We start from the raw sequence: 27,413 nt of genomic DNA on the forward strand, positions 1-27,413 counted from the left end.
GTAATGCCCACTCGCCTCCAACACTTATCTTCCCTAGCCAGAACTCCAGTCTCCATTAACACCACTGACCTACTAGAGACGGGCCAGTTTTTCTGACTTGCCTCATTAAAAAGCCTTAACTGGGAAATAATGGAGAGCAAAGTGCACAAGGAAGAAAAGGATCAAGGGCAAGACGTCCAGCAGACATCCCAGGGTGTCCTGAGCGCAGAGAAGTATGATAAAAACAATGAACCGCCATCCAACGCCCTCGACAAAATCCATGGTAATATCGTTCCCTCCCACAGAGTCTCACTGAAATTTCAAACAGTGTTACACAATGAAGAGAGAACCCTTTAACTCCTACTACACCTCGTCTTCTAGAATTCTGAACACTACAACTCACCAAGACAGGGGACGGAGAGGAGAGAGCTTCAGAGGATACGTTTTAGATGAAAAAAAAAATTATATTTGCACAAGTGATTTTTTTTTTTTTAATCAGCAAAAATAGCACAGCCAACTCTTACAACTGGATCTGACTGTAAAAAGGAACGAGTTTGGAATGAGAGAATAATAGATACAAAACGTCAAAAGTATCAGGAGGGAAGGTCCTTGTCAGCATTTCAGTACGTCCTGGCATGATTCAACTCGGAGCAAACATAGCTTATTTTATTATACAAATAACATGGGAAACAAAGAAAAAGTTAAAAAAAAAAAAAAAGGAGCCAGACACCCCCAATACTTTATAAACGTTAAATAGTAAAAGAGCACAAGAGAGAGGCACCTGGCTGGCTCAGTCAGTAGAGCAGACGACTCCTGATCTCAGGGTTGTGAGTTCGAGCCCCATGTCGGGTGTAGAGATTACTTAAAAATAAAATCTTTAAGTAAATAAAAGAACATGATAGAACCAAACAAATAAAATAAAAGGAGAGAGAAAGAGAGAGAGACAGGGACAGAGGAAGGGCCTCCTATTAGGAAGAACGAAAGCATCGTCCATCGCTTCATCCCCAACATCCTCTGTCCCCAGTTCTCCGCACTGAAGCGGTTTCTCCTTCCTGCCATCAAGAATATTCTGAAACACAAATCTGATGTCAGCTCCGGATTCAATAAGTCCTGCTGGCCCCACACTGTCTGAAAAGAGACAAAGTTCTTTAACATGGCAGGTCATCTTAGCCCTAGGAAAGCCTAATCTCTCCATAACCCACTTAAACCCCTCTTCCCCCCCTTTGTCCTCCATGCTCTGGCTCCACATGGACGCCCACTCTGCTTAGAACGCCGGTTTTGTTATTTGGCAATAGGCAGTGCCCATCCCTCGGGAGCAAGGGCAGATCTGAAGGTCTGCTGCTGGGGCAGGCCGTTCCCCTCCCAGCTGGCCCCTCCTTTCCTCGGCACATTCTTCCTATGACTTTAGCTCTGACGAGCACGCGTGGGAGGGCGTATTTTCATTATCTAGTTGCCCTCAAGGGTCTGTGCGCTCTTCCCAAGAAGTCAGCCCATGGTAGGCAGCCAGCACTTAATAGTAAGAAATGTCTTTGGAAGGACTAAGGGATGGTGGGACAGTCCACAGGGCCCGCGTGTAGGGTTACGTCCCCAATACGAGCACGCGCACACGACAGCTGTGAAAACCGCATAGTAAGGAGTGAAGGGGAGCTGCTGAGTTTCAGAAGTAGTAGGGGCGCCTGGGTGGCTCAGTCGTTAAGCCTCTGCCTTCCGCTCAGGGCGTGATCCCGGCGTTCTGGGATAGAGCCCCACATCAGGCTCCAACGCTGGGAGCCTGCTTCCCCCTCTCCCACTCCCCCTGCCTGTGTTCCCTCTCTTGCTGGCTGTCTCTCTGTCAAATAAATAATAAAAACTTAAAAAAAAAAAAAAAAGAAGTAGTAAAAACTGCACTGTAGGTTTTGAAATAATAATACACAGATAAAATATACATGCAATAGCAAAGACTTTAAACCATTAGTAGAAAGGGGCGTCAATTGAATGCATATACAACAGATACGAGTTTGCATTCAGAACTTCAAAACCCTCTACGCATTACATATGATGATTACTGGCAAAGCCAGTACAGTCGTCATTTTATTAGCCTAAGAAGGACACAGCCATCTACCATCAAATCAAATTACTGCACAAATTAACCACTTTCTATGCTACTTATATTAAATATTCTTTTTGTTTCTATCATGGACTTAGCCAATAAACTAAAAATTGTTTAAAACCCATTTTTTTAATCATGTTAAAGCTTGAAGTAGATTAATGGTTACTACAGAAGAACAATTCGGGGCGCCTGGGCGGCTCATTCGGTTTTAAGTGTCCCACTCTTGACTTTGGTCATGATCTCAAGGTGGTGAGATGGAGACCCCTGTCCTACGCTCAGCACAGAGTTTGCTTGTCCCTCTCCCTCTGCTCCTCCCCCCACGCTCGCGCTCTCTCTCTCTCTCTCTCTCTCTCTCTCTCTCTCTCGTGCGCCCTCTATCTAGCTGTAAAATAAAATCTTTAAAAAAAAAAAGAAAGAAGAAAAAGAAGAGAACAGTTCAAACTCGTAAGCAAGCAATTCAAATACTTACAATCTTTTTAGCGATGACAGTCCCCAAAAGGCACCTGGATCTATACTACTAATAAGATTATTTCGGAGGTCTCTGTTAAAAAACAGAATAAAAGTTATCACTTAGAGTGCTGGTAAGTGATATTTAGGCAAACTACAGTTACCTGCTATACAGAAAACAACAATAATGGGAGGAAAGTAACGCCAAAAAGGTTAACCCCTATAGTAAGTGGCAGAGCCAAAATTCAAATTCAAGAAATCTGGTTCCAAAGCCACTTGTTTTGGTCAATATAATAAAGGCATCTACCAAAAAAGATATATACGTCCCTATATTATTCAAATTCAAAGTCATGCCCAAACTACAATCCTAAACATTCTACAATTTCCTCCTCAGTATGCTACACTTGAGTTTTGTCAAAATAAATCAGATTATGTTTGTGAACATAATTAAACTGAATTTTTAAAAACCATCTTCTAAAATATACTCTAAAATTCATGTCACTGAGTTTTTCATATTTTTCCCTCCCTGAGCTTTTGCGGCTAGGATTCCTATAAAATAACAATGCGATCATTCACAACATGTAGCTCAAGGCAAAGCTCCAGCAGCCCCCAAGGCTCTGGCATCTGAGGGCAGTCTCCATTTACTCCCACTCTCATGCGCAGCCCTGCCATGTCAGCACACCGCCACCAGGGGCCAGTGGTGAGCGCCACAGCCACGGCCCTCCACCAGTGAGGATCTGGGCCACCTGCTAAGGCTGCTGCTCTCTGGTGGGTACCTGGGCCCAGCTGGGGACTCAAGTCGTCCCCATGCAAATGTTCACACAGACCTCAAAGACAGCAGACATTCAACTGCAGGAGCACTTAGAAGCCCCTTTTCCCTGACCACATTCCTGCCCGTGGCTGGCCCACACTTGAGCTTTGTCAGACCCTTGAGCCGGACTCCCTCATAACCTTGCCCACTGAAGTCACGAGTAGTTTCCAGTCATCTCTCAAGGCACCTGACATCACACTATGAGCAGAAGAAACTCTGCTACTTCTCTTGTCCTTCCCTTCTCCCTTCCTTCCCTAAGAATGGCAACCCTGCCCCTCATCCATAGGGATGCACACAGAGTTGGTGAGAAAATATAGAAATGCAGAGCAACACCCACTACAAACCACCTCACCAGGTCCTTTAGTCTCTTACTTACTGGAGATTTAAAAGGGCTTCGTAGAAGTGTATTTTGGGCCACTGGTGTCGCCTGTTATGACATTGAGGTGACAAGTCTCTGGGATCCTTTATATCTATTGCTCCATCATGGGATTATAGCCTGACCCCACACAGTCTATAAGCTAGAGAAAAATCTGGTGTTTACCCCTTTTCAAACCACTCCAACTCAGAAAGTGTCTGACTTCACCCGTCTACCTGTGCTGAAGAGAAGAACCCCACGGAAGTCTTACTGCAATGAGCACCGATCCATCCAGTGAAGGGAGGCACGTTCAATTTTACTGACCCTTCAGCTAATGAAAACTATCTGATGTATACGGCCTGCTTCATAATGTGCTATTTTCTTCTAACAGTTCAAACTATCGATATATACCAGTGACAACGCTAGGGTTAGTTTCTGACAGGTTTCCTGGAAATTTCACAAAAACATCGTGAGGAGACTGGCCGTCTGCCCATCATGGTGGCAATCATTCATTTACTCTAAGTCTGGCATTCTTTCTTTTTTTTTTTTTTAAGATTTTATTTATTTATTTGACAGAGAGAGAGAGAGAGCACAAGCAGGGGGAGAGGCAGAGGGAGAGGGAGAAGCAGGCTCCCCAACTGAGCAGGGAGCCCGACGCGGGACTTGATCCCAGGACCATGGCCTGAGCCCAAGGCAGATGCTTAACTGACTGAGCCACCCAGACGCCCCAAGTCCAGCATTCTCGCTGTGTCACTGACATTGGCTTCCCACACTAGCCTTGCTGTTTAATACATGGTGATAAGACACCGGTCAGAACGTCTCATAACACTTCTCTGGAAGTGCAGTCTGTAATGCCAGGAGCACAACGCTCGCCAGCAAATACCACTCCGCCTTTCTGGAGTCTTACTCCCAGTGTCACACACCAGGCGTTCTTGGGGGCGGGGGGGTAGAACTGCCATTCCACCCTCCTCCCCAAATCAGAGCCCGATGCGTCTAAATAAAACTGAACCCCCAGTACGTTGTAACTCTTTTTTTAAGAAAAGAAATAACCGGGGCGCTTGGGTGGCTCCGGTGGTTATGTACCTGCCTTCAGCTCAGGTCATGATCCTGGAGTCCTAGGATCGAGCCCCACATCGGGCTCCTTGCTCAGCGGGGAGCCTGCTACTCCTCCCGCTTGTGTGCTCTCTCTCTCTCTCAAATAAATAAATAAAATCTTAAAAAAAAAAGAAATACCCATTAAACATAAAATCTATGCTCTGATTACCATTACTAAATAAGGATTTCATTGATCAGAACTCAGATTCTATATTCCACAAGAAAACAGCTTTGTCAATGCTGGCAGCTGACCTAAATTTTGGGATTTTTTGGTTTGTTTTTTTTTTTTTTTTTTTTTTTTTGCACCACAGCCTCTAAGATATTTTTTTTTTAAATAAAGTAAATGAAAATATCTGAAAAGGCCAGGTAGCTTCACAAAATGGAACTGGATGGTAATAAAAGTCTCAAAAGACATTCAGGTAAACTCTCAAATCCTACCCTTCTTTCCGAACTTCCAATCAGCTTTTAACTAAGGAGTAAAAAAAAAAAAAAAAGATGTCCTTGGTGTAGCAACCTCAACAGGAAAAGAAAATCATGCAGAGACTAAGTTCCCTGCTACAGAGCCATGGCCTCCGCCTCCCTCATCCCCAGACACCTGCCGGGGGCCCAAATGGCTAGTGAGGCAGATTTTGAGAGCACAGCCCAGGCTGGCTGCTCCCCTGCCTGCCACTATGCCCTGCAGCCTTTCTCTTGGCCACTCCAGAAAGTCAGAGGTGAAGGGCGTTTAAGTGGCCCTGAGAAGAGCCATCACCCCATGAGAGAGGGGAGCAGGTTCAGGCCGGCCTCCAGGGTGAGGAGGAGGAGGAGGAGGAGGAGGAGGAGGAAGCGTGCTCCACACAGGCACCCAACGGTCCAGGCCCAGCTGCCTGCCACGGGAGCCTCTGCTCACAAAGGCACCACACACCGGCTTCCTTCCCTCCCCTCTCATCGTCCACTCCCTGATATGTGAGATTTCTCGGACCACCTCTCAGATGAACCACCTGAACCCAGAATTTCATCTCAGGACCTGCTTCTGGGAAAACTCAGGTCCAGATACTGGCCCACTAACGTGAAATCCACCCGCACCAGGACAAGTGTTCACACTCAGGGCAGAGACCTAAGGAGACTCTATCCACCCACTCCATTTTCAGAGCAAGAGCAGAAACGGGAAGACTACTAGTCATTCAAAAATTCAAAACCTTAAAAGAAGAAAAAAATAAAATTTATTCCTAAGGAAAAAAAAAAAATTCAAAAACTTTAGAGTAGGTGGAGGTGAGGAAGGAGAGCACATATGAAAGGTTCCAGAATTTAACAATGGTACTCAAACTATGACTGCTATCAATCATTTCATGTCACTGTGCTAAACATTTTTTTTTTTTTTTTTGCTGCCTTCTCCCGTGCACTGGGGAGGAGCACCCTTACTTCTCTCACAGACCATACATACAGACAGTGCCTCAGAATCCCCAACACCACCCCTCCAGGTACAGCACTCGATCAACCTCCATCCAGATTTTCCAAACACCGTCGTCTTGGTAAGTTGGCAGGATTACATGTCCCTGGTCCAACTAAACCTAGGGCCTGGGGTGGTGGGGAGGAGGCAGATGGGGACAAGGATTGGCCATTTCCATTGGTTTGATTAGATAACCCCAGGACCCTCTGCTACCATGATATAAGAGCCTGTTTATGGGGCATCTGGCTGGCTCAGTAGGTAAAGCATGTAATTCTTGACCTCAGGGCCATGAGTTTAAGCCCCATGGGTGTGCAGAGCTTACTTAAAAATATATAAATAAATAAATAAATAAATAAATAAATAAATAAGAGCCTGTCTAATGAAGCAAAAGATAGGAAAAGAGAATTAATGCTGAGCCTCTGGATCCAGCCAAGCCTGAAGTCCAGCTCTAACTCTCTGGGCTCCTCAGTTACACGAATCACTAATTTTAGTGAGTTGGTGTCTGCCGCCTACCATCCCATTAAGATCTACAATCAATCCTAGGAGACACAACTCCTGCTACAGATAAAGAACTCACGTGCAAAAAGATTATGAAATTTGGCCAAGTTCTGAGTGGCCGAGCCAGAAGTCAGGATTTCAACACATCTTCCTGACTGACACAGTGGAGATTTACTAAAGGAACCAAGTCAATTTATACCTAGGGCAAGAGGAAGATAGATATAGCAAATGTGCCAAGAAACTGGCAAGGTGCTAGATACCATTCTTTCAAATTCTCTGCATGTTTGATACATTTTATTCATTGGAAAAAGTTACTATATGTGGTATTGTCCAGCCTTCCAACTTGGTGTCAAAGGCATCCACCTCTCCCTCCTCGCTGTCATCACCCCACACGGTGCTGGCTGGTGTCCTTGCTTCTCCCAGCTATGCTCCATTGAAAGTGATCTTCCTGGGGCACCTGGGTGGCTTGGTCCACTGAGCATCTGCCTTCGGCTCAGGTCCTGATCTCAGGGTGCCAGGATCGAGACACATGCTGGGCTCCCTGCTCAGCGGGGAGCCTGCTTCTCCCTCTGACCCTCCCCCCTGCTTGTGCTCTAGCTCACACTCTCCCTCTCTCAAATTAATAAATAAAAAAAAAAATCTTAAAAAAAAAAATCAAGTGATCTTCCTAAGCATATTTCTGAATGTGTCTGTGCTAGTTAAAACCTCCAAGAGCTCCAGGTCCCTCAGAATTAACTCCAAACTCTTTAGACTAACTTACAAGCGCCACCATGGCCCCGGCCCTAACTCTGATTCCCATTCTGCTCCATACCTTTCTTTGACACTCAGTCAGCCTTTCTCTCTTCATATTACTAGTCATATTTCAAGATGTTTCCAGAAGGAGTCCTACTTCTCTCACGTCCAGACCTTGGCAGAGGGTTGCTCTGCCCTTGACCCACCTCCCCCAGGATCTATCCTCACCTGCATCCTCGTTTTTCACGCCTGAGTAACTCCCACTCATCCTTTACATCTTGAACAGCATTCCTTTTTCCAAAAAAAATATCTCTGGACAATAATGCCCTGTATTTTCCCTGCTGTGGCCCTCATCACCCTCTACTCACTGCTTAAACCACCTTCACTGAGAGACCAAAAGTTCCACACGGGCAGGGTCCACGTCCACCGATTCAGCGAGATGGACAGACACACATTACAGAGTGCGATGGACACTGCTACGGTCTGGATGTTTGTGTCTTCCCAAAATTCATATTGAAATCCTAACTCCCAAAGTGATGGAATTAGGAGGTGGGGCTTCTGAGAGGTGATTAGGTCATGAGAGCGGAGACCTAATGAATGAGGTCGATGCCCTTATAAAAGAGACCCCGAAGTTTCCTCATCCCCTTCCACCACGAGAGGTTACAGCCAACTAAGAAGCGGTCTCTCACTGAACAATGAATCTGCCGGCACCTTGATCTCGAGCTTCCCAGCCTCCCAAACTCAATGTCTGTTGAAAAATAAATGTTTGTTGTTTGCAAGCTACCCTGTTTATGGTATTTTGTGATAGCGGCCAGAATGGATGAAGACAGATGATAAATGCATAAGAAAGTACACCACGGCCGGGAGACAGAATTATGTTACCTGACCCTCACTACAAAAATCTCTTTGGTAAATTACAGTTAGCTACAAAATCATGATGATATTCATAAACTCAGGCAACACAGAGACAGCTGCATCTCATTCATAACCACTTACATTTCTCAATAAAGGCAGAGGGTCAGGATGCCTGCAACTGACCTTCAAGGAATTCAGCAAACGTGTGTATGTGCAGGCATGTTCCAATATGAAGAGAAAAATGACAGCAAATCACAACTAATTATTGCAGCTGGGTAGTTACACTGGTGATAGGGGAGGTTACTACATTAATTCTTTACATTTATCTGTATGTTTAAAAATTTTCATAATACAAATTATTTTTTGTCCCCAACTTTTTAAGTCCTAGGGAGTATAATTAATCACCAGACCCAACTTATTAGTCCCTATCCTCCCCCTGGCCCAAACGACCCCAATCCTACACCTCGAAGAGAAATGATATTTTAGGAGAAAATTCAGTCGGTGTATTTTTGACTCGTGTTGGATAAGCAAAAAAGCGCTGCAAACAGAAATATATGTCAGTTTCATTTTTTTAAAACCTATGTTTCCCTTTTCAGATTTTAAACCGCATCTACAAGTACTTATTTAGCTAAAGCAGTCCATAAATTTGTTGCCGATGACGTACAGCATGTGTTCCTACATTATACCTCTCGTGAAAAACTGAGGACTGCGACAAGATTTAAAGATACACTTCTCCTTTAATAATAAAAACTCCTTGACATATTATATAATACTTAATAACAGCCATATTAATCAGGCTTTGCCAAAAGATATTTATAGTCAGATTCTCTCATTTAACATCTCTCCTTCCCTTACCAATCACAGCTTCCCTAGGGAACAGGAGTCTAACTTTAGGGTCTATCGCTTATTTAAACATAAACATAAATGTTTATTAAAACATAAATGAAAAAGTGCACAAGAATTGCTGAGACAAAATTAAAGGAGTGTGTGAATAGTTCTTGGAAAGAACGCCAAGTGTAGCAGAAAAGATGCTTTTTCACTGCAAGTATCAGAAACTTCTACTCAAAAAGGTTTCAGCAATAAAGGAAATTCTCTGGCATTAAGGGAAATCAAGACATAGGACAGCCTAAGGGGTTTCTCCGCCCTTCTCAGAATGTCAACTTGGCCTTCAGGCTGACCCTCAATCGTGAGGCGATGCCAAGGTCCACAAACCACCTCCAAGCACAAAGTCATGACAAAGAGTGGATGCTTCTATCCCTGTAACTCCTTAGGAGCCAGGACATCTTTCTCAAAGCCCCAGAGCTAAATACCCCTCATCACTCTTACTGGCTCCGGCTGGCTCTGGCAATAGCTAGAAAGAGGTGCTACGGTGACCCACACCCATCATCTGGGATGGAGTAGAAGCTAGGGAGTCAAACACATTGCTAGTATGTCATCTTAGTGTCAGTAATTAGACTACAGAGGAGTGTCACTAGATACTAACAGATACGTAACAAGAATCACAATACTCTAGGGGCACTTGGTTGGCTCAGTAGGTTGAGAGTCCGACTCTTGGTTTCAGCTCAGGTCATGATCTCAGGGTCATGAGATCGAGCCCCGCGTTGGGCTCTGCGCTCAGTGGGGAATCTGTTTAAAGATTCTCTCCCTCTGACCCTCCCCCCACTCACATGCTCGCTTGCTCTTTCTCTCTCTCTCAAATAAACAAATCAATCTTTAAAATTAAAAAAGAGAGAGAGAGAGAATCACAATACTCTAAAATGAAGGATATGTGCACCCAGGCTTGTTTTATTAGAGAGAGAGAGAGAATGAATCCCCTTCAGAAGCTATTCTTCAAATCAAAAGAACTGACAGGAGCAGTTTGACCCGCAGATTTCCTTATCTCTGAGGCATATTTGCTAGTTAATTCAACCGGCCAGCCCTTAATGAGAAGGAAGCCCATACAAAGGGCATGGTGAGGAGACCTCCAGTCACCTGGGGAACCGTGGAAGAGAGCATAGAGCATGCCGCAGGGTACCCCCCCCCACCCCGTCCCACCCCGAGAGGTGAGGTGGTCAGCTGGTTGTCCACCATCGGCTCTCAGTTCTTGGTTGAGGGCTCCCGGGGCAGAGGGGAGTGGCTTTCAGCCCAGTGCTGGAGCACAAAAAGCTCTCAGGTTCACGTGTGGAAGACCTAAGCAGAGATACACAGGAATGACCAGCAATGAAAGAAAAAATCAGCTACAGTGTTTTCTCAAGTAATTGGGAAAAATCTAAAACTGATGTCATTTACAAAGACCTATGCGGCTAGCTAGGTCTTCAGTCCAGAACTCAGCGTGAGTAGCCCAGATCCTAAGTCACTTACTGCCAACCAGCAGTCTCCTGCAGAAAGAGCACTAGCTTTTTGCAAACAACCCCATCTCTTAGCTCAGCAAGGGCCATTCTGCTGTTCCCCTGGGAAACTCGACTAGACTGTCCTAGTCCAGGTGCCTCAATGGCTATGTGACCAGTTCTTCTGCTCCTATATTGCACTGGGCCCTGGGAATTTGAGGGTTTGCTTCTTCTCCAGGAAAGAGGACTCAGAGACCCTCTGTCCTTAGATCCAGAACCATGTATTGGCTTTATTACATGGTCTTTTTCCCTGTCCATCCCCTAAACCCGGTAGGGATGGGGAAGCAAAGACGAGACCCTTCTTGGGGACCCACCAGCATATAAGCTCTTTCTACATTCCCTCTAACTCCCCAGTGAACCCACAGAATGTGTATCTAGAAAAGGAAGAAGTTTCTCTTATGTTACCTTTTCTCGAATCTCTTTTCTATATTGGACTAGGTAGGACTTTTGGAACTCAATAGCCAAAAACTGAGTCCTTTTTTCTGTTCTTTCATCCCTTCCAAGGCAGAGTAATTAGGAACAGCAGGGAAAACACACATTAGTAAATCCACAAAAATGTTACAGCATTGTCATAAGATGAATTGTGCCCTCCAAAATTCCATGTCGAAGTCCTAACCCCTCTTCCCCCAAAATGGGACTGTATTTGGAGATGGGTTCTTTAAAGAGGTAATCAACATAAAATGAGGACATTGGAGTGGGCCCTAATCGAAAGTGACCAGTGTTCTTATAAGAAGAGGACATGTGGGGCGCCTGGGAGGCTCAGTCGGTTAAGCGTCTACCTTCGGCTCAGGTCATGATCCCAGAGTCCTGGGATCAAGCCCCTCATGGGGCTCCCTGCTCAGCAGGGGAGTCTGCTTCTCCCTCTCCCTCTGCCCTTGCTTGTATGCTCTCTCTCTCCCTCACTCTCTCTCTCTCTCTAATAAATGAATCAAAAAAAAAAAAGAGGAAATGTGGACACACACACAGAGGAAACACCACGGAAAGACACAGGGAAAAGACGGCCTGGAAACAGGCCTAGAACAGATCCTTCCCTCATGGCCCTAGAAGAAACCAACCCTGCCAGAGCCTGGATCTTGAACTGCCAGCCCCCAGGACTAGGAGGAAATAAAGGTCTGTTGTTTAAGCCACTCAGCCACCCTGCCTTCACACAGTTTGTGTCTGATACACAGAAAGCCCAAGACAGAGTCCTCAAGTCTCTGCAGAGTCTTGGAAGAGAAGATCCCTAAGATATTTCACAGACAGTATAATGAGATCCTGAAGCAAACCAGAGTCCATGAGAGGAATCCTACAGTGAAGAAAATCACAGAAGAATACAAAGAATACAACTCAAAGAATAGCATTGATGGACATAAGGGAAGGACAAGATAGTCTTTGGATTCGGTCACAGGAACGGGACAGTGGTACACAGAGGCTGAGAAGGTTAGTTAGATGACCTGGTAGAGAGGGAAAATGAGAAGAGCTATGAAAACAGCAGAAAGAATCAAGAGCTTATTCAAGGGCTGGTATGGAAATTACAAAATCTATAGAGATTTTAGCTTTAAGATCACAACAGCAAATCAGAGAAGAGCAAGACAGTAGAAAATGTAACTGTGAGAAAGATAGTTCTGGGCTCCTGGGGAAGAAAAGCCCCCAGTACCCCCCAAGCCTCCCTCCCCATCACTCTGCACCAACACCCACCTCCCACGCCCACAGAGGATCAATGGGGCTGCACTAGGAAAGGCCTGAGAAGACATTCATCAGTGTTTGGTCATGAACTCCTGGCAAAAGGGTCAAACCACTGGCTATGGGATCTCTTTGGTCTATCTTGTGCTCTGAAATTAGGTAAAACGAAGACCAGGGTCTTTCCACAAGGGCCAGCCACCCTCAGCTCTTGGGGAGCCTTTCCAGCCACTGGTCCCAGCAGGAACCTGGAGGAAGAAGGAGCTCTGTCTGAGCTCATGCTCACAGACAAAGGCTCTATTGACAGGACACTTCCTCTGAAACTCTTGCCGGCCCCCCCTCCCATCCCCGTCCTTCCTTCTCAAGGCCAGAACAGTAAGAGCCTTGCCATATCATCTCTTTTTCTTTTTTTTAATTAAAGATCTTATTTATTTATTTGACAGAGAGAGAGAAAGAGCACACAAGCAGGGGGAGCAGCAGGCAGAGGGAGAGGGAGAAGCAGACTCCCCACTGAGCAGGGAGCCTGACATGGGACTCGAGCCCAGGACCCTGGGATCGTGACCAGGGCTGAAGACAGATGCTTAAACAACTAAGCCTCTCAGGCGCCCCTCTCCTTTTTTTTTTTTTCGAAGTGTGCTGTTCTCCCACGGAGACAGCACGGGGGGGGGGAGGGTAGGTCCCACCCAGGCATGCATGGCCTCCCTCACGCAGCGGCAGTGAGGCCAAGACTCAGGTTTGGGCTTTGAAGGGTCTGTGTGAAATGCTGAGCTTAGGTAAAAATGCTTCCAAACAGAGATGGCCCGGGTCCCAAAGTCATTACTGGGATCTTAGTCCCTGCGTATGTGTGTGTGTATGTATGTATGTGTGTGCGTGTACACACACGCTCTCATATATATATATATATACATATATGTAATATATGTATGTATATGTATGTGTGTCTGTCTGCCTGCCTATCTATCCATATGTGGTCCCTCTGTGTGTGTGTGTGTATACTCATATATATACACATATGCATGTATCTGTGGTCTATCTATCTGTCTATATCTGCATCTGTGGTCCTACAAAAGGCATGTGACGTCCTGGGATTCAGGTATAAACAGGCCCTTAGCTAAAAACAATCACAGCATCATCTTCATATCACCTAATATGTTTGCGGCAACCTAGTATGTTTTTATCATGCATAGAGATTTATCATCAAGAAATGACGGAAAATATGTAAAAGGGTAGAATTCACAGCATAGCACAGACCATTAGCTAAGCTGCCCATACTTTTTATGACGCACATGAACAACCCCAGCAACCCGAGGGCCCCAAAATAAAACATGTTTATAAACACAACAGACACCATTCATAACCTAGGCATCCCTGTCATCCTTCCTTGGGAAAGAAAAGATCCCACTGATCCTCCCATTATTACCCACGCACCTACTCAGTGCCTGACAACGTGCTACACGCTAAGGCTCTCTGTCAAGCACAGTGACTTTTCTTACAAGAAACAGCCGAACGGGAACAGACTGCCCCCCACAACTGTAACAGTCCAGGGACAGCCCTGCTTCAGCAAGGTCCCTCCAGCCTCCCCCTGCTGACCACGATGGGCCCTACTCCCTGCTCTTCAGTGTGTCGGCTCCGGCCCAAGCCCGTGGCAAGACGGCCTCTAGACCGTACAATCATCCATCCTGATGACAGTAAGGAAATTCCTTTCCCAAAAAGCCCTGAGCAAATCCTGACTCGGTTACACTGGCCAGTGCCCACTGCTCACCCTGGGCCCATGGAATGTGAGTAAAGGACTGTCCTCCGCCTAGTCAGGCCTGGCACTGGTATGACCAGCCTCCTCTGAGACACATGGCCTACGTGGAACAGGACAGGAATAGTTGAATGAAAACAGAAATAAGAAAATCTGAGAATTAAGCACTGCTGTGCCAAGAACATTTTACATATGTGTATGTGCACACACATACGTATACAGACACGTGTATGTATAAATATGAATGTACTGCTACTTTATACGTATATGTGCTATTTTCATGTGTTTATATAAATGTAAAAACCTAACTTTAAGACTTTTGATTTAAGGGACACTTGGGTGGCCAGTTGGTTAAGTGTCTGACTCTTGATCTCAGCTCAGGTCTTGATCTCAGGGTCATGAGTTCAAGCCCCGTGTTGGGTTCCACACTGCACATGGAGCCTACTTAAAAAAAAAAGACTTTTGATTTAAGACATGTGATCAATGAAAACAAGAGACATATATAAAAGGATAAATAAAAACTCTATGTACATGCTTACATAACACATCTGTGATCAAAGCAATAATGTCATGTGGGAGTTTGTAGAAACTACTGGGTAAAATGGTCAAGGGAAGACCACATAGAAAGAGAGAAAGTGAAGCAAAGAGAAATCAGGAAAAAAAGGGAAATCTGTAATTCAACAGAAATGAGGAGGCTCACAGTAGAACTTCCTTATATTAACTATACCTTATATACCCCTGAAATGTTTTGTAGGGGCGCCAGGCTGGCTCAGCCCACAGAGCATGTGACTCCTGATCTCAGGGCCATGAGTTCAAGCACAACGTTGGGCATGGAGCCAACTCAAAAAAAAAAAAAAAAAAAAAAAAAGAATGTCCTGAAATGTTATCCTAAATGTATGAGTAATAAAGGGAATCTGAAACATGATCCTGGACTATCACTCATAACAGAAGCCAATCAAATATCCACTGTGTAAAATCCAAGGCAAAAAAACAAGCATTATTTATAATATATCTGATCATAAAAACTAGACCTAATTTCTAAGCAAAACACAATATTTACATTCAAAGACATCTGAATAAAATATCGAAGTTTATCCAGAAGTTTCCCTCCTTGATGTGTTCAAATTCTACTTGACTATTTTATAAAGGCCCACACTTCATAACCGAACTTCGAAACAGCATCTATGCTCCAAAAGCCGGTGACCAGCAAACCCTGATCCCCAGCCTGCTTTGCAAATAACATCACCTCCACATCAATTCATTTATTTATTGTCGATTGTGACAGAGACCATATGGCCTACAAAGCCCAAATTATTTATTATCTGACCCTTTACAGAAAGTTTGCCAACATCTAATTAACTAATTGTTTCCTGAAATTAAATTCTTGGAAGTTTTTCATAATAAAATGTTGGGAAAACTCATTTTTATTTTGAAAAGTCGGGAGTTTGGTAACAGACTTACAATAAAAATGCAGCTAAGTATTATCTTTCACTCTAAAGCTCATAATAAACAAAAAAAATGCACTAAGTAAAATAACAATAAGATATAATAAAAAATACTCACAATCTTTCAAGGAGACTTAACCCAGAAAATGAGCCGTTCTTCAGCTCGGATATTTTATTGTTACTCAGAATCCTAAAAACGACAGGATAAAAAAAAAAAGGTAAGTTGCAGAATATTTGTACACCATCAATATTAAAATAATTTAGGTCCTTAATTTCTAAACCTATGAGGAATTCTAAGAAGTCACTTATTAGCCAAACAGTTTTTGAGACACCTGACAAAAACAGGGCCTTCTTTCTCTTTCTTTGAGAAGCCACCTAAAATAGCTCGCTCACTCATCTTGTCACCTCTTAAATTGTTCCTATCACATCCGACTAAAAATTTTAAGGTAAAAAAGGAGAGAAGTGAACAGAAAATAGCTCTCGTGTTCAATATAAGAAGAATGCCACATACATTTATATAATTAGTCAACTTATATAAGTCGAATACTTATTTAGAAACTTAATGGGAAAATGTGTAACATGTTCTCTAAAATACTGATCCTACAAAGAAATAAAACATCCTCTCGATAAGTCAATGCTGAATATTATTTGTAACTCAACAGTATACGAATCTACTGTCTTGTATGTGTGAAAATAAGCTTTTGCACACCCTCACATACAGACGGCACAAGCAGCTGTGTCACAGAACTCTACCTCATGCATCAGGACAACTTTCTTAAAGATACGACGTGACAATAAGAATTTATTGAAAGAAGTCCTAGTGGAGCCACCCCCATGATAGGACTTCCCTGACAAGACACTCAGTGTACACGATCTTGCTCCCGTTCTAGGCACTGTAGCCACATGCCTTCTGCAGCTAAAGTACCAACAAAGATTTTCCATAAAGTAAGTGAAAATGCTAAAGCCACCTGATTTGGAGGAGGGAGGACATCGAGATAAGAAAATGAGAAAACCAAGGCAGAGAAGAATTAATTAGGTTAACAGCCCAAGGTTACAGCAGCAAATGCTAGAACCAAAGCACGAACCCAGAAAATCTCTACCCCAAACCTCACGTTCAACATACGTCAACGTAGGTCCAGAGACACACTCCTGGCCACGTGGGCAGAAAGTTCTCCATCACACACCATGGTGCCCTTCAGGGGCGCCCTTCACACGGGGTACAAAGTTGCATGGTGCCCCCCTCCCCTCCAAACGGTGCAACACAGCAATCCTATGTACATACAAATAACAGAGTGCCCCTGGGTCCGAAGAGTTCAGGCATTCATTTTTATTTTATCTACTTTTATTATACTAAAAGTAGAACCTCTAATTATTTATCTTCAAACAAAAATAGCCATTTGGCACCTGATTTTCTTTTGATATTAAGTGGAATTAAAAAACAAAATCCCTATTCATGCAGATCCACGTTTCAGAACTTTTTTGTGGGATGATTATTAGGAGCTTCTCGAGTCAAGGATACCCGTGTTTGAAGCTCAGCTCTCCTGCTTTCAAGTTCCATTGATCTTGGCCAGTCACTCCACCTCTGTAAGAGTTCCCTCATTCATAAAACAGGAAGAATAATATCTACCTCATAAACACTAGAGAAAAATTAGGAAATGCATGACACACTCAATGAGTAGCCATCAAATTTCAGATTCTGTGTCCTTGGTTCTAAGACACACATCCTCCCTCATTTTAATGTTTCCTGCAATCCAAGTATATGACCGTGTAATATCTTGCCTCTCCCCCAAGCTGTTGCTAAAGCAAGGGCAGGGCGTCATCAACCATTGGGACCAAGAAAACGTGGTGTTCGAAAACACTGCAATTAAAATACAATACCATTTTCTCTAATCAAAATTGCAAAGGTTTTTTCAAGTGAGGTGGTCGGCTCGGGCAAAAGCAAACTCAGCCTCGCTCACGGTCACCAAGGTCACGGAAATATGCTTTCTCTAGCAGCCCCATGGTGCCTCCTTGAGAGCCTCCCACCTTGCTGCCCAAAACATCACTCCTGAACAACTCACCAAAGCTGACAAGGAGAGCCCGTGACCTTATTTCAGCATTATGTAAGAGGAAGAGTAAAGCAGTGGTACATTCAGACAAAACTTCATGCATCCACTAAAAACGGATTCTTCCAGAGGAAACTTGATAAAAAGGAAAATGCTTGCACTCAGTTCAGAAGGAAACAAAATTGGTATCCCTGATTGAAAAGAATCTATGCAGAGATCAAACAAAGAAAAAAAAAAACCCAACCAAAAAAGACTAGGAAAAAACACACCCTATTAGATCAATACCTTAGTGATGAGGCACTTCTATTAGTTTCTCTTACTCTCTATAATCTTGTAGTATCTTCTGAAATATCAAGCAGACAACTCTCACTAAATATTTTTTTCTCCTGATGATAAACATGAGACTCTTCATAACTAGGGAGAGTTTAAAATGGAGTTAATTTTGCATATAATTCTATCTTAGAAATAAACACTGAAGGAATACTTTAAGCTCTGAGATTAAAGACTCAGGTTTATTTATTCATATTTAAGAAATATTTATGCAGCGACAGTTTGCAACTTAACAGGCACTATGCGTAGACACTAAAAGAAGAGGACCGAACAATGGAGTGGAGATCCAGAGCCCAGGGTTTTAACGGAGACCCCCCACCCCCACCCCAGCGAGATAGCATTTAGGTCACCTCTCTAGTTCAACTTCAATTTCATCACCTTTAAGATGGAAAAAAATCAGACCAGAATGACCACCAAGATCCCTTCTAGCTTCTTTCACTTTTCTGTAGCCACGTTTTCATGAGCAAAGCCGCCGAACTTGACGGTGACTGAGAATTTAAAACCGATAAACCGAGAACTAGAGAAACAAAGGAAAACGACGCGGTCTAACAGGTAACAGGCTCCGTGGCTTGAGCACCCTGTGTCTGGGTGAAGAATGATCCCCAAATATGGAAGGAGCTTATGAAAAACTGTCACGGCGCTGGCTGAATTACATCAGCACTACTGCAGAAAAGGACTGTCATTTGCTCAGCCATAAAGGCTTTAGTACAATAAATGATAGATTTTATTGAGAAGAGTAAAAAGGAAGACATTTCATCACACTTAAAAAGTTATAACTGTAACCTTAAAAATACAGTTTACAACCTCATGTTAATATATTCAGTCTATCCATTACTCGGTGTGTTTAAGGATTTTGTGCAAGAAAACAGGATCGGTATGAATAAATCTCCTCTGCAGACAGTTTTTATACTCAGTTTTGAGACTGGGGACGGTGGAGTGAGCAAATGCATAATCTCATGTATCATTATAAACCTAAAACCCATTCTAATCAATATTTTTGCTGACATCTTTGAAATTTCAAACTTTCCAGGCGGTAGCTAAATGAAAAGTATAAAACTTGACCAAAGTTATAAAGCTTATGTATACCCATTTCTGTTCTATACTAACGATGTTATACTACCACCTGATCTATAGACAATGCTTAGGAACAGATTCTGGGCTCCTGCCTCTTGAATTGAAACACTGTAAGAAGACTGTGATGTCCACTGTTACATTTAACACAGTAGCAAGTTAGTTCAATATATCAATTAGGCTGAAACATGAAAAAAGGAGTAAGACCTAATGTAGACATGTTTTTAAAAAAAAAATCAAGTTTATGGAGCAGAAAAAAATAAAAATTAAGTATTACAAGTTCTTGGTCGCTTGCTCTTGCAAGTTCCAGAATGGAATGCTATATGCAGAGCTCCCACACTCTGTATGGCAGAAGGCACAGAATAATTTTCCTTTTGAGAGGAACTGAAAATATATTTCAGGGTCTTTAAATATTCAGATCAAGCGTCAGGAATATAATTCTTGAAGTCGACCCCTGGAGGGGAAAATCAGAAAAACAAATCAAATTGAGCTCTTACAGTGGGTGGAACAGTGGCCCTCCAAACGATAGGCCCACCCAGGACCCATGGCTATGACCTTAACAAGAAAAGGATGTTTGCAGATGTAATGAAGTTGAAAGTTTCGAGATGAGATCATCCTCAACGAGTGTGGGCCCTAAATTCAACAACAAGTATCCTTAGAAATGAAAGGAGGAAGACTAAGAGAATGTCATATTTAAAACAAGGGCAGTCTCATACAGACCAAAAAAAAAAAAAAAAAAAGAGAGAGAGAGAGAAAATGAAAGGCAGACAGATTTAGAAGCCACAATAAAGATTTTCTAGAACTAAGAAAATAAACATTTTTAAAAGTTTGATATTTTTAAAATCATAAGCAATGTTAAAAGATAAACAACAAATACTTATGACTACTACCAAAAACAAAGGCCTCATTTCCCAAATATATAAAGAGCTCTTAAAAAAAAAATCCCCAACAGAAAAACTAGCAAAGGCCATAAAAAGACAGTTCAGTGACAGTAAATACAAATGGATCATAATCATATGAAGGGATATACAACCACAATCATGAGAGAAATGTAAATTAAAACTAAAACAAGATACCATAATTCACTTAAGGAGTGCAAGAAAATGTGATAACACACTTTGTATTCAGAGGGAAACAACCACTCGTATCTTGCTATCAATCAGTACAATCATTACGGAAGGCGAAAGTACAAACGCATTTACAACATTTGATCCATTAATTCCCCTTCTGGAAATTTATCCTAAAGACAAATTTGCAGTTGTGCAATATACATGTTATATACTAAATTATGCAATTATATATTTATACAACAAAATTATTGATTGCACTATGATTTGTAAAAATTAACGACTGGGTATTTAGGTTGATTCCAGGAATACAGGATTGGTCCTGATGGAATACAGGACCCACAAAATGGGATATCATGCAGATGAGGGGCTGCAGAATGGAAGAGAGATGCTTTTCAGGTATTCACACAGAAAGATCAAAGACATACTAAGGACTGAAGGTATGTATTTACGTATTACAAATTCTCCATCCCTTGACATCTCCGATTTGCTCAAGCAATACAAACTGTAGTACCACAAACTGATTCTGTATTAGATTTATTATGTAGAGTAATACTTGTTATTGCTACATCTTTATCAAATACAAGAAGAACAGATAATGTGGCTACGCTAAGCTTTTGAGTCACTAACTTCAATAGGCACATGTTCTAAGAATTTAGGACCACCTGTGAGAAGCTAAAATCAGATATGCTAACTCCTCTAAAGTCAATTTTAGTGCTTTGCTTCATTTATTCCACTAATGAAAACTGCTTACTCCCACGAAGTTTGTCGAAGTTCTAGTCCAGGGGGTGGCCAAATCCAACCCGCCACCTGTTTGGACAGCCTGTGGGCTTCTAAGAATGGTTTTTATATTTTTAATGGTTGGGGGGAAAAAAAATCAAAAGAACGGTATTTTATGATACATGAAAGTTCTATGAAATATAAATTTCAATGTTTTTAAAATTTTATTGGAACACGACCATGCCCATTTGTTCACATACTGGCAGTGGCAGCTTTCCTGCGATGACGGCAGAGTTGAGTAGTGTCAACAGAGACTTTCGTGGCCAGGAAAAGCCTAAAATATTTACTATCTGGCCCTTTACAGAAAAAGAAAAAGTCTGTCAAGCCCAGTTTTAGCACACTCTGTCCCAGTTTGTTCTTTGGTTTCAGGCGAATGAAAATCAAGTGCTCTTTTCTAAATTAATTCTCGCTAGCAAGTAAGAGTAAGTATCTACTGGATGGCAAAACTCCTCATCAATCTGAGTAACCTTTATATTAAAACCGCATTTAATTCAGTTCGCCATCGGCGATATACACATTGAGTCTGAAGTATTATGTTTGTTTGTCAATGTGTCCCCCGAACTTGATGCCTCCGTCCAGTCAGTTCTGCAGAGAAAATTCTGGGTGGTAGGCTTTAGTGCCAGTGTGTCAAAAATGATTCGTCCTCACCTCTGCTGCATCACCTTGTTTTAACGAGGAGTCTACATTTTGTGAAATCACTGTACAGGGACTTGTGTATTTGCCGGGTCTCCCAGGACTGGGTGAAACCTGCCTCGGGAGCTTTTCGAAAGGGACCATCTCTGCATCCCCACAGAAGTGGACCTAACAGTGAACACGTGAGTCCATCATGCAGCCCCTCTTTATATGCGTGTACTCAGTTACTCTTCATAAACACCCTACGATGTCAGTATTATTTTCTCTAAAGCCACAATTTGCTGGACGCCTGGGTGGCTCAGTCGGTTAAGTGTCTGCCTTGGGCTCAGGTCCTGATCCTGGGGTCCTGCGATGGGGTTCTGCAATGGAGTCCCATGTTGGACTCCCTGCTCAGTGGGGAGCCAGCTTCTCCCTCTGCCCCTCCCCCTGCTCGTGTGTGCTTGCTCTCTAATAAATAAATAAAATATTTAAAAATAAATAAATGAAATAAAACTTAAGAGTTCGGTAGCTTGTCCAGGTTCAGATTCAAACCAAGTGGCAGAGTTAAGATTCGAACAACTCCCGGTACATAATAAGAGACTCTCATGGCTATGGAGGTGCGCTTCTCAGATCCTCCTTCAAGAGGGACCCTGCACGGGAGGGCAGTTGGCAGCAAGCCTCGACCAGCAGCTGTCCAGGCGATCTGCCTCAGTTTCCAAGCAGAGTCCATCCACCCTGTAGGCAATGCCGGCCAAGGACTCAGCACAGCGGGGATGACAGGGCTCTCCACTCCTGGCCAGCACAGACTGCCCAAGGGGTTATCTCTGCACCAGCGCTGGCCCAGACTTCTGCACAACTGTCCTATCCAACTGTCTTTCCCTTCCCCACTCCCTTCACAGAGGCCAGTCTGTATCCCAGTCTGAAGGCTTCATTTCTTTCACCGTCCAGATGTATTTCCATCAGTACCAATCTTGTACTTCTAACCCCTTCTAAACACTTGGCATGTGCTTCCCAGAAGATCCGACTGGCAAGATGCCCAGAGTATCTGTTCAATAAATGAATAAAATAAAAATATGGCTGGGTTGAAGGTTCTGCATTCAAAGATCCCTCTTAAGGAATTAATAACACAGCATCTACAAAGTACCCGCTTCCAGGGGTATAGATGAGAAGTATAAAGTTCAGTGCTGTTCACGTTACTTCTTCTCTCTGACGCTTATGGAATTTCTTTTTTTTGGGGAGGGGGGTGGGAAATAAAAAATTCTACCAGAACATACCTAGTTCACGTCTCATACTATTGCAATAGAAGTGTCCTAAGCTACTGTTTTCCACATTTTCACCCTTGTAAAATTAGGACCATCTTAAAATTGGTATCAAGAGAAATTTCCAGCTGCTAGGAAGAGGAGTAAGTGAAGAATTTATCAGTAGTTGTCATTGTTGGCACACACACAAACTGTGGTTGAATTTTAAGTCTGGATCCTTAATTACGGCTTAATGTTTACACATTAAGGTTTCACTATGATACAGCACTGAAATAAAAAGTTGTGTAATAGAAGATTGCATATTATATGGCAGTCAGCGTAATTAAAGGCAGTAGAAATGCTAAATCTCTCAGAATTTAACATTTAGGAGAGGTTGGTGGGATTCATTCATGTGTCATGGGGAACGATCACTCACGCAGCTCACAGCTCTCACGAGCTGCCAGCTCATTTATAAGGGAAGCAGTTAAACTTCCAGTGATACATGATTAAATTAAATGGGGGGGGGGGGGCTTTTTAACTTCACTGAGTAAAAAGTGCAAACAAAACCCTATCTTCATCCATATTCACATGATATTACCAAGACTAAAGATGGAAAAAAGTCAAAAACACCTTAATAAAAAGATCAGCGGGTTACAATGTGTGCATTATACTGCCAAATGATTTAAAATACATTTATCACAAACGGAAAGAAAAAGCAACTGATGAAGGGGTAAATGTTATTAACAGCAAAAGCTCCAGGTCAACCTGGGTCATTTCTTGCTTATGCATCTGAAAATCATAAGCAAAACTAACCTAGTTCCCGCAAATGATATGAGGTAACCCTTAACCAATTAGTCTACATTTAAGAAAACTCTTAATATTAGTATCAGTCACTGCAAAGAACACTCACTGCCTTCACACTGCTAGAAGCTACTTTGCAGCTTCATTCCATGTTTGGGTTTGAGTGCTCCTGGTTTGCAAACAATCTTTCGGTGTATACACAGTAAACTTTGATTAATTACTACTTTGGTGATTCACTGGTTTTCTGTTCTTTATAAACTTTGGACACAAGTCATTAGAAGCAGACTTCTAGATCGTTCCCACATTCTCTCTGGCTACTGGGTCCTCTGAAGTGGTCGTGGTTTCCTTGGTCTCACCACGGCCCCCTTCGCAGCTGTGTTCGGCTCAAACCCCTCACTGCTCTTCCAGCAGCCTGAGCTGGTGAGTGGTGGTGTGAGGGCTCAGCAGCGGTCTCAGCTCAGGCCGGCCGGCCACACAGGCACTAGCAAAGGTCACCTGAGGAGTTCAGTGAGATCAGACCCCCATGTGTAGAAACTGAGCTAACAGATTTATGTGGTTGGGGAAAGACGAAATATTTTTGGCCTCCGAATTTAGAAAATAGGTATCTTCCCAGCAGAGATTTACAGAGTCAATGTCTCCTAAGAGAAAGGCATGGTTTTCTGGGAAGGGGCCAAGGGAAAGAGTTATGGGCTCTGATAAAGGAACTCTTTGAACTTGACTCCTATCACCAAAACAGTTTTGTTACCCTGAGCAAGTTCTTGGCATATCATGGTGGGGTTTAGAGTAGAAAGAGTACCTCTGAGATCCACCAGCACAGGGCAGATCTCTCATTTATGTCAAGTTTCATTTCACCCTGATGATTTATAGGAATCGCTGGGAGTAGCTTACCAGGCAGTTCTTCCTCCCCATCAGTGTTACTATCTTGAGAATCTGAAGGCTGAGAGCTCCCTCTTCTTGGACAATTAGGTTGTTTGCAGGCAAAGTCCTTGTTTTCATTGTCCCTTTTGCTTACAGTCTTGACAAGTATCCTTGTCAACAGGGGCAGGTACAAAGTTAGTTCTAAAGTGTGGTCAACACCCCTGTAGTTGCTGTAATTGTAGGGTCATGAGGTTATTTGCTTGATAACCCTTTTTCTGTTCTAAAACTCTTTCGAAATGCTCAGCAAGATGTTATAGCTCAGAAAGGGGAGTGATCTCCCGTTTTAATTTGTTTCTTTAATAAATCATGAACCTCAGGGAGAAGCCCATTAACAAAACGAGCAGACAAGGCACCATCAGCTTCGCGGTCCCAGAGGCCAAAATGCTCTCTAAATATTTCTTCTAAGCAAAATCAAAAGTCTGCAACTGATTCATCCCTCTTTTGTTTACAGGACTGTATCATGGCCCAATCAATTCTCACAGGAAAAACCCTGGGTACAGCTTCAAGCAGTGACTGACCTACTTTTCTCACTTGTTTAATTGTTGTTGTCCTTTTGAGGCTAGTTTGGTGGGATCCTCAAAGACTCTTTAGAGGGGTCTTTCCGATCGTCTGATTGGAGCCATCCCCGGGCACCTCCTGGACTCCTTACCCCATGTAAATGAACTGGTATAAAGCAGGAAATCCAGGGTCATACACTCCAACAAGAATCTTGAAGTCTACAAATTTAGTTTGATCCGTCTTTAGCCTGGGCAGTCCTTCACAAATAGGAGCTCTGGTCAAGACCAGGGTTTACATTTTGCTGCGGCTGAGATCTGCGGTTCACAGCATGGTCTTACTCTCAAGGACATCAGGAGCTTAGAAGGTTCGAGGAGGTGGGGGCAGATTGAATGGAACTTGAGCATCAGGACAGTCGGGTGCAGGGGGTTAGCTGGAGGGTCAAGTCTTCAACCTCAGTCAGAGCTTTTGTCATCAGTGTTTTGTCTCCTTGTAATGACTGTTTTTATAAAGGCTGAGAGCCATGCTGCCTTCTGGAGGCCTCTGTTAACCAACCAAAGAATACATTTCATTGTTTTTGAGAGATTTGGGATCCTCTTTTCAAAGGTGCCCCTAAATTGGATCATCTTTTCTAAACTGTAGGTTCCCCAAAGTGATGGCTAGAATTCCAAATTATGCTTTTGTAAGGTCCACCCATTTTTCCAGAAAGGCACAAGATCCTGGTCGATTGTGGGTTCACATATAAGAGGCAGGAGTCTTTAAGGGAGGCAAAGATTGAGACCAGTTGGAACCCATCTCTGCCTTCAGATTCCTTAAAACAAACCATGGGCAACAGGATAATCCCACCACTGCCTAAAACCCAGGGTATCACAGGTTCTTCCCCTTACAGACAGGAAGGTCACTTACCAAAGGAGCTTCAACAAACAGAAGGCAAGTGTGCACAGCAAAGCTGGACAGCTCAGAACACACAGCAAAGCCGAGATCCTAGAAAGTGACCCAGGAAACTTCACAGTCAGTGAGAGAAAACAGTGAGCACAAAGGGCTTGGTGGGAACCGGCACCTGGTTTGCTTACAGGCCACAAGGTCAAAGGGGATCATCATCATCATCATCATCATCGTCTAAGGATCCCACCTCTGACACCATTGTGCACACACCAAAAAAGACTACAAACCCACAGCACTCACACCAAACATGGAATGAGGCTCTGAGACGTACTGTTCTAAAGCTGTTTATCCAGCAGGAAGGCAGTGAGCATTTATTCTCTGTAGTGACTGGTTACAGTGTTAGAATTTTCTTAAATGAAAGGGAATCGGTTAGTCGTTACCGCTTATCAATTTGGGGGAACTATTTTAGTTTTGGTTATGATTTTCAGAGGCAGAAGCAAGAAGTGACCCAGGTCAAGTTAACCTCACTTGTCTTGCAAAATAAGCTAAATTAAGCTTTGCTTGTATGACTAACTGGTTTTGTCTGTTCAAAGCATTTTCAAGTACAGTCTCCATTTGTTTGATTTTAACATGGAACTATCAGACGGGAATTAAAATACTACTACACAAGAAGAAAGAAGAAGGGAGAAGTCAGACAACCTACAGAGATGTAACAACAGCATATAAAATTTAAATTTTTTGGAACATGGCTTGACTTATTTAATGTACAATCCTACTCTTATCACTGAGCCGTAACATACATAAAATAAAACGTACAGAAGTATTCAGTTTGATGACTTGACAACTGTATACACCTTTGTAATCACCACCCCAACAAGACAGAGAAACAGAACATCGTTGTCCTCTCAGAAAGTTCCTCCCTGCTCCTTCCTGCTCTTCCCTGTGTGATGCCCCCCAGCCTGGGGAAACCACGTTCTGACTTCTATCATCATAAATTAGGTTGGCCTTTGGGAGGCGGGGGGACATTTATCACAGTTTGTATGGGCACGCCGTCTTTTGTTTAACATATTTTTTTTAGATTCATCTGTACTGTGGTATTCTAATTTGTTCCTTTTAATTTCTGAATAGTATTCTACTCTACGAATATACTTCCATTTGTGTACTATTCCCAGGTTGATCAATATTTGGGTTTCCAGTTTCTGATTATGGTAAGACTGCTATGTGTGTCCTTCTGTGAACATAAGTCTTTTTCTCTTGAACAAATCTGTAGGATTGGAATTCCCGGGCCACAGGGTAGTATATGCGTAAGAACTCAAAGTGCTTGTACCCTCTTACAGCCCCCCCGGCAGTGTGTGATGGTTCCAGTGGCTCCATAACCTCTCCAAAATGTGATGGTCGATTTGATTTTGGCCTTTCTAGTAGGTCTGAAACAGTATCTCATTTGTACTTTTGTCAGTATAAATGCAGACCTTCTCTTGATGTGCTTACTGATCGTTCCTACACATCCTTTTGTAAGGTGTCCATTTAAATGTCTTGCTCATTTTTTGAGTCTGGAAGAGGTAAACACGTAGGTAACTGAATAAAAGGCAACAAAGGCTTTAGAGCACACAAAATGCTCTTTGGCACGTGCGGGGGGCAGGGAAACCAGGAAAGCTACAAGATCA

At 43.0% G+C, this 27,413-nt stretch overlaps 1 protein-coding gene across 2 annotated transcripts in view; it reads right to left on the reverse strand.

Moving 5' to 3' along the window:
* ADGRA3 (adhesion G protein-coupled receptor A3) overlaps positions 1–27,413 on the reverse strand; it is a 123,672-nt gene that overhangs the window by 73,535 nt on the left and 22,724 nt on the right. For both annotated transcript variants that reach the window (XM_057309566.1, XM_026514509.3), the window contains exons 2-3: positions 15,626–15,697; positions 2,538–2,609 (exon numbers count right to left, since the gene is read on the reverse strand). In XM_057309566.1, coding sequence (XP_057165549.1) covers positions 2,538–2,609; positions 15,626–15,697 — 144 coding nt within the window. The remainder of the gene's footprint in view (positions 1–2,537; positions 2,610–15,625; positions 15,698–27,413) is intronic.

This window comes from Ursus arctos, unplaced genomic scaffold (assembly GCF_023065955.2).
Source record: "Ursus arctos isolate Adak ecotype North America unplaced genomic scaffold, UrsArc2.0 scaffold_9, whole genome shotgun sequence".
Lineage (NCBI taxonomy): Eukaryota > Metazoa > Chordata > Mammalia > Carnivora > Ursidae > Ursus > Ursus arctos.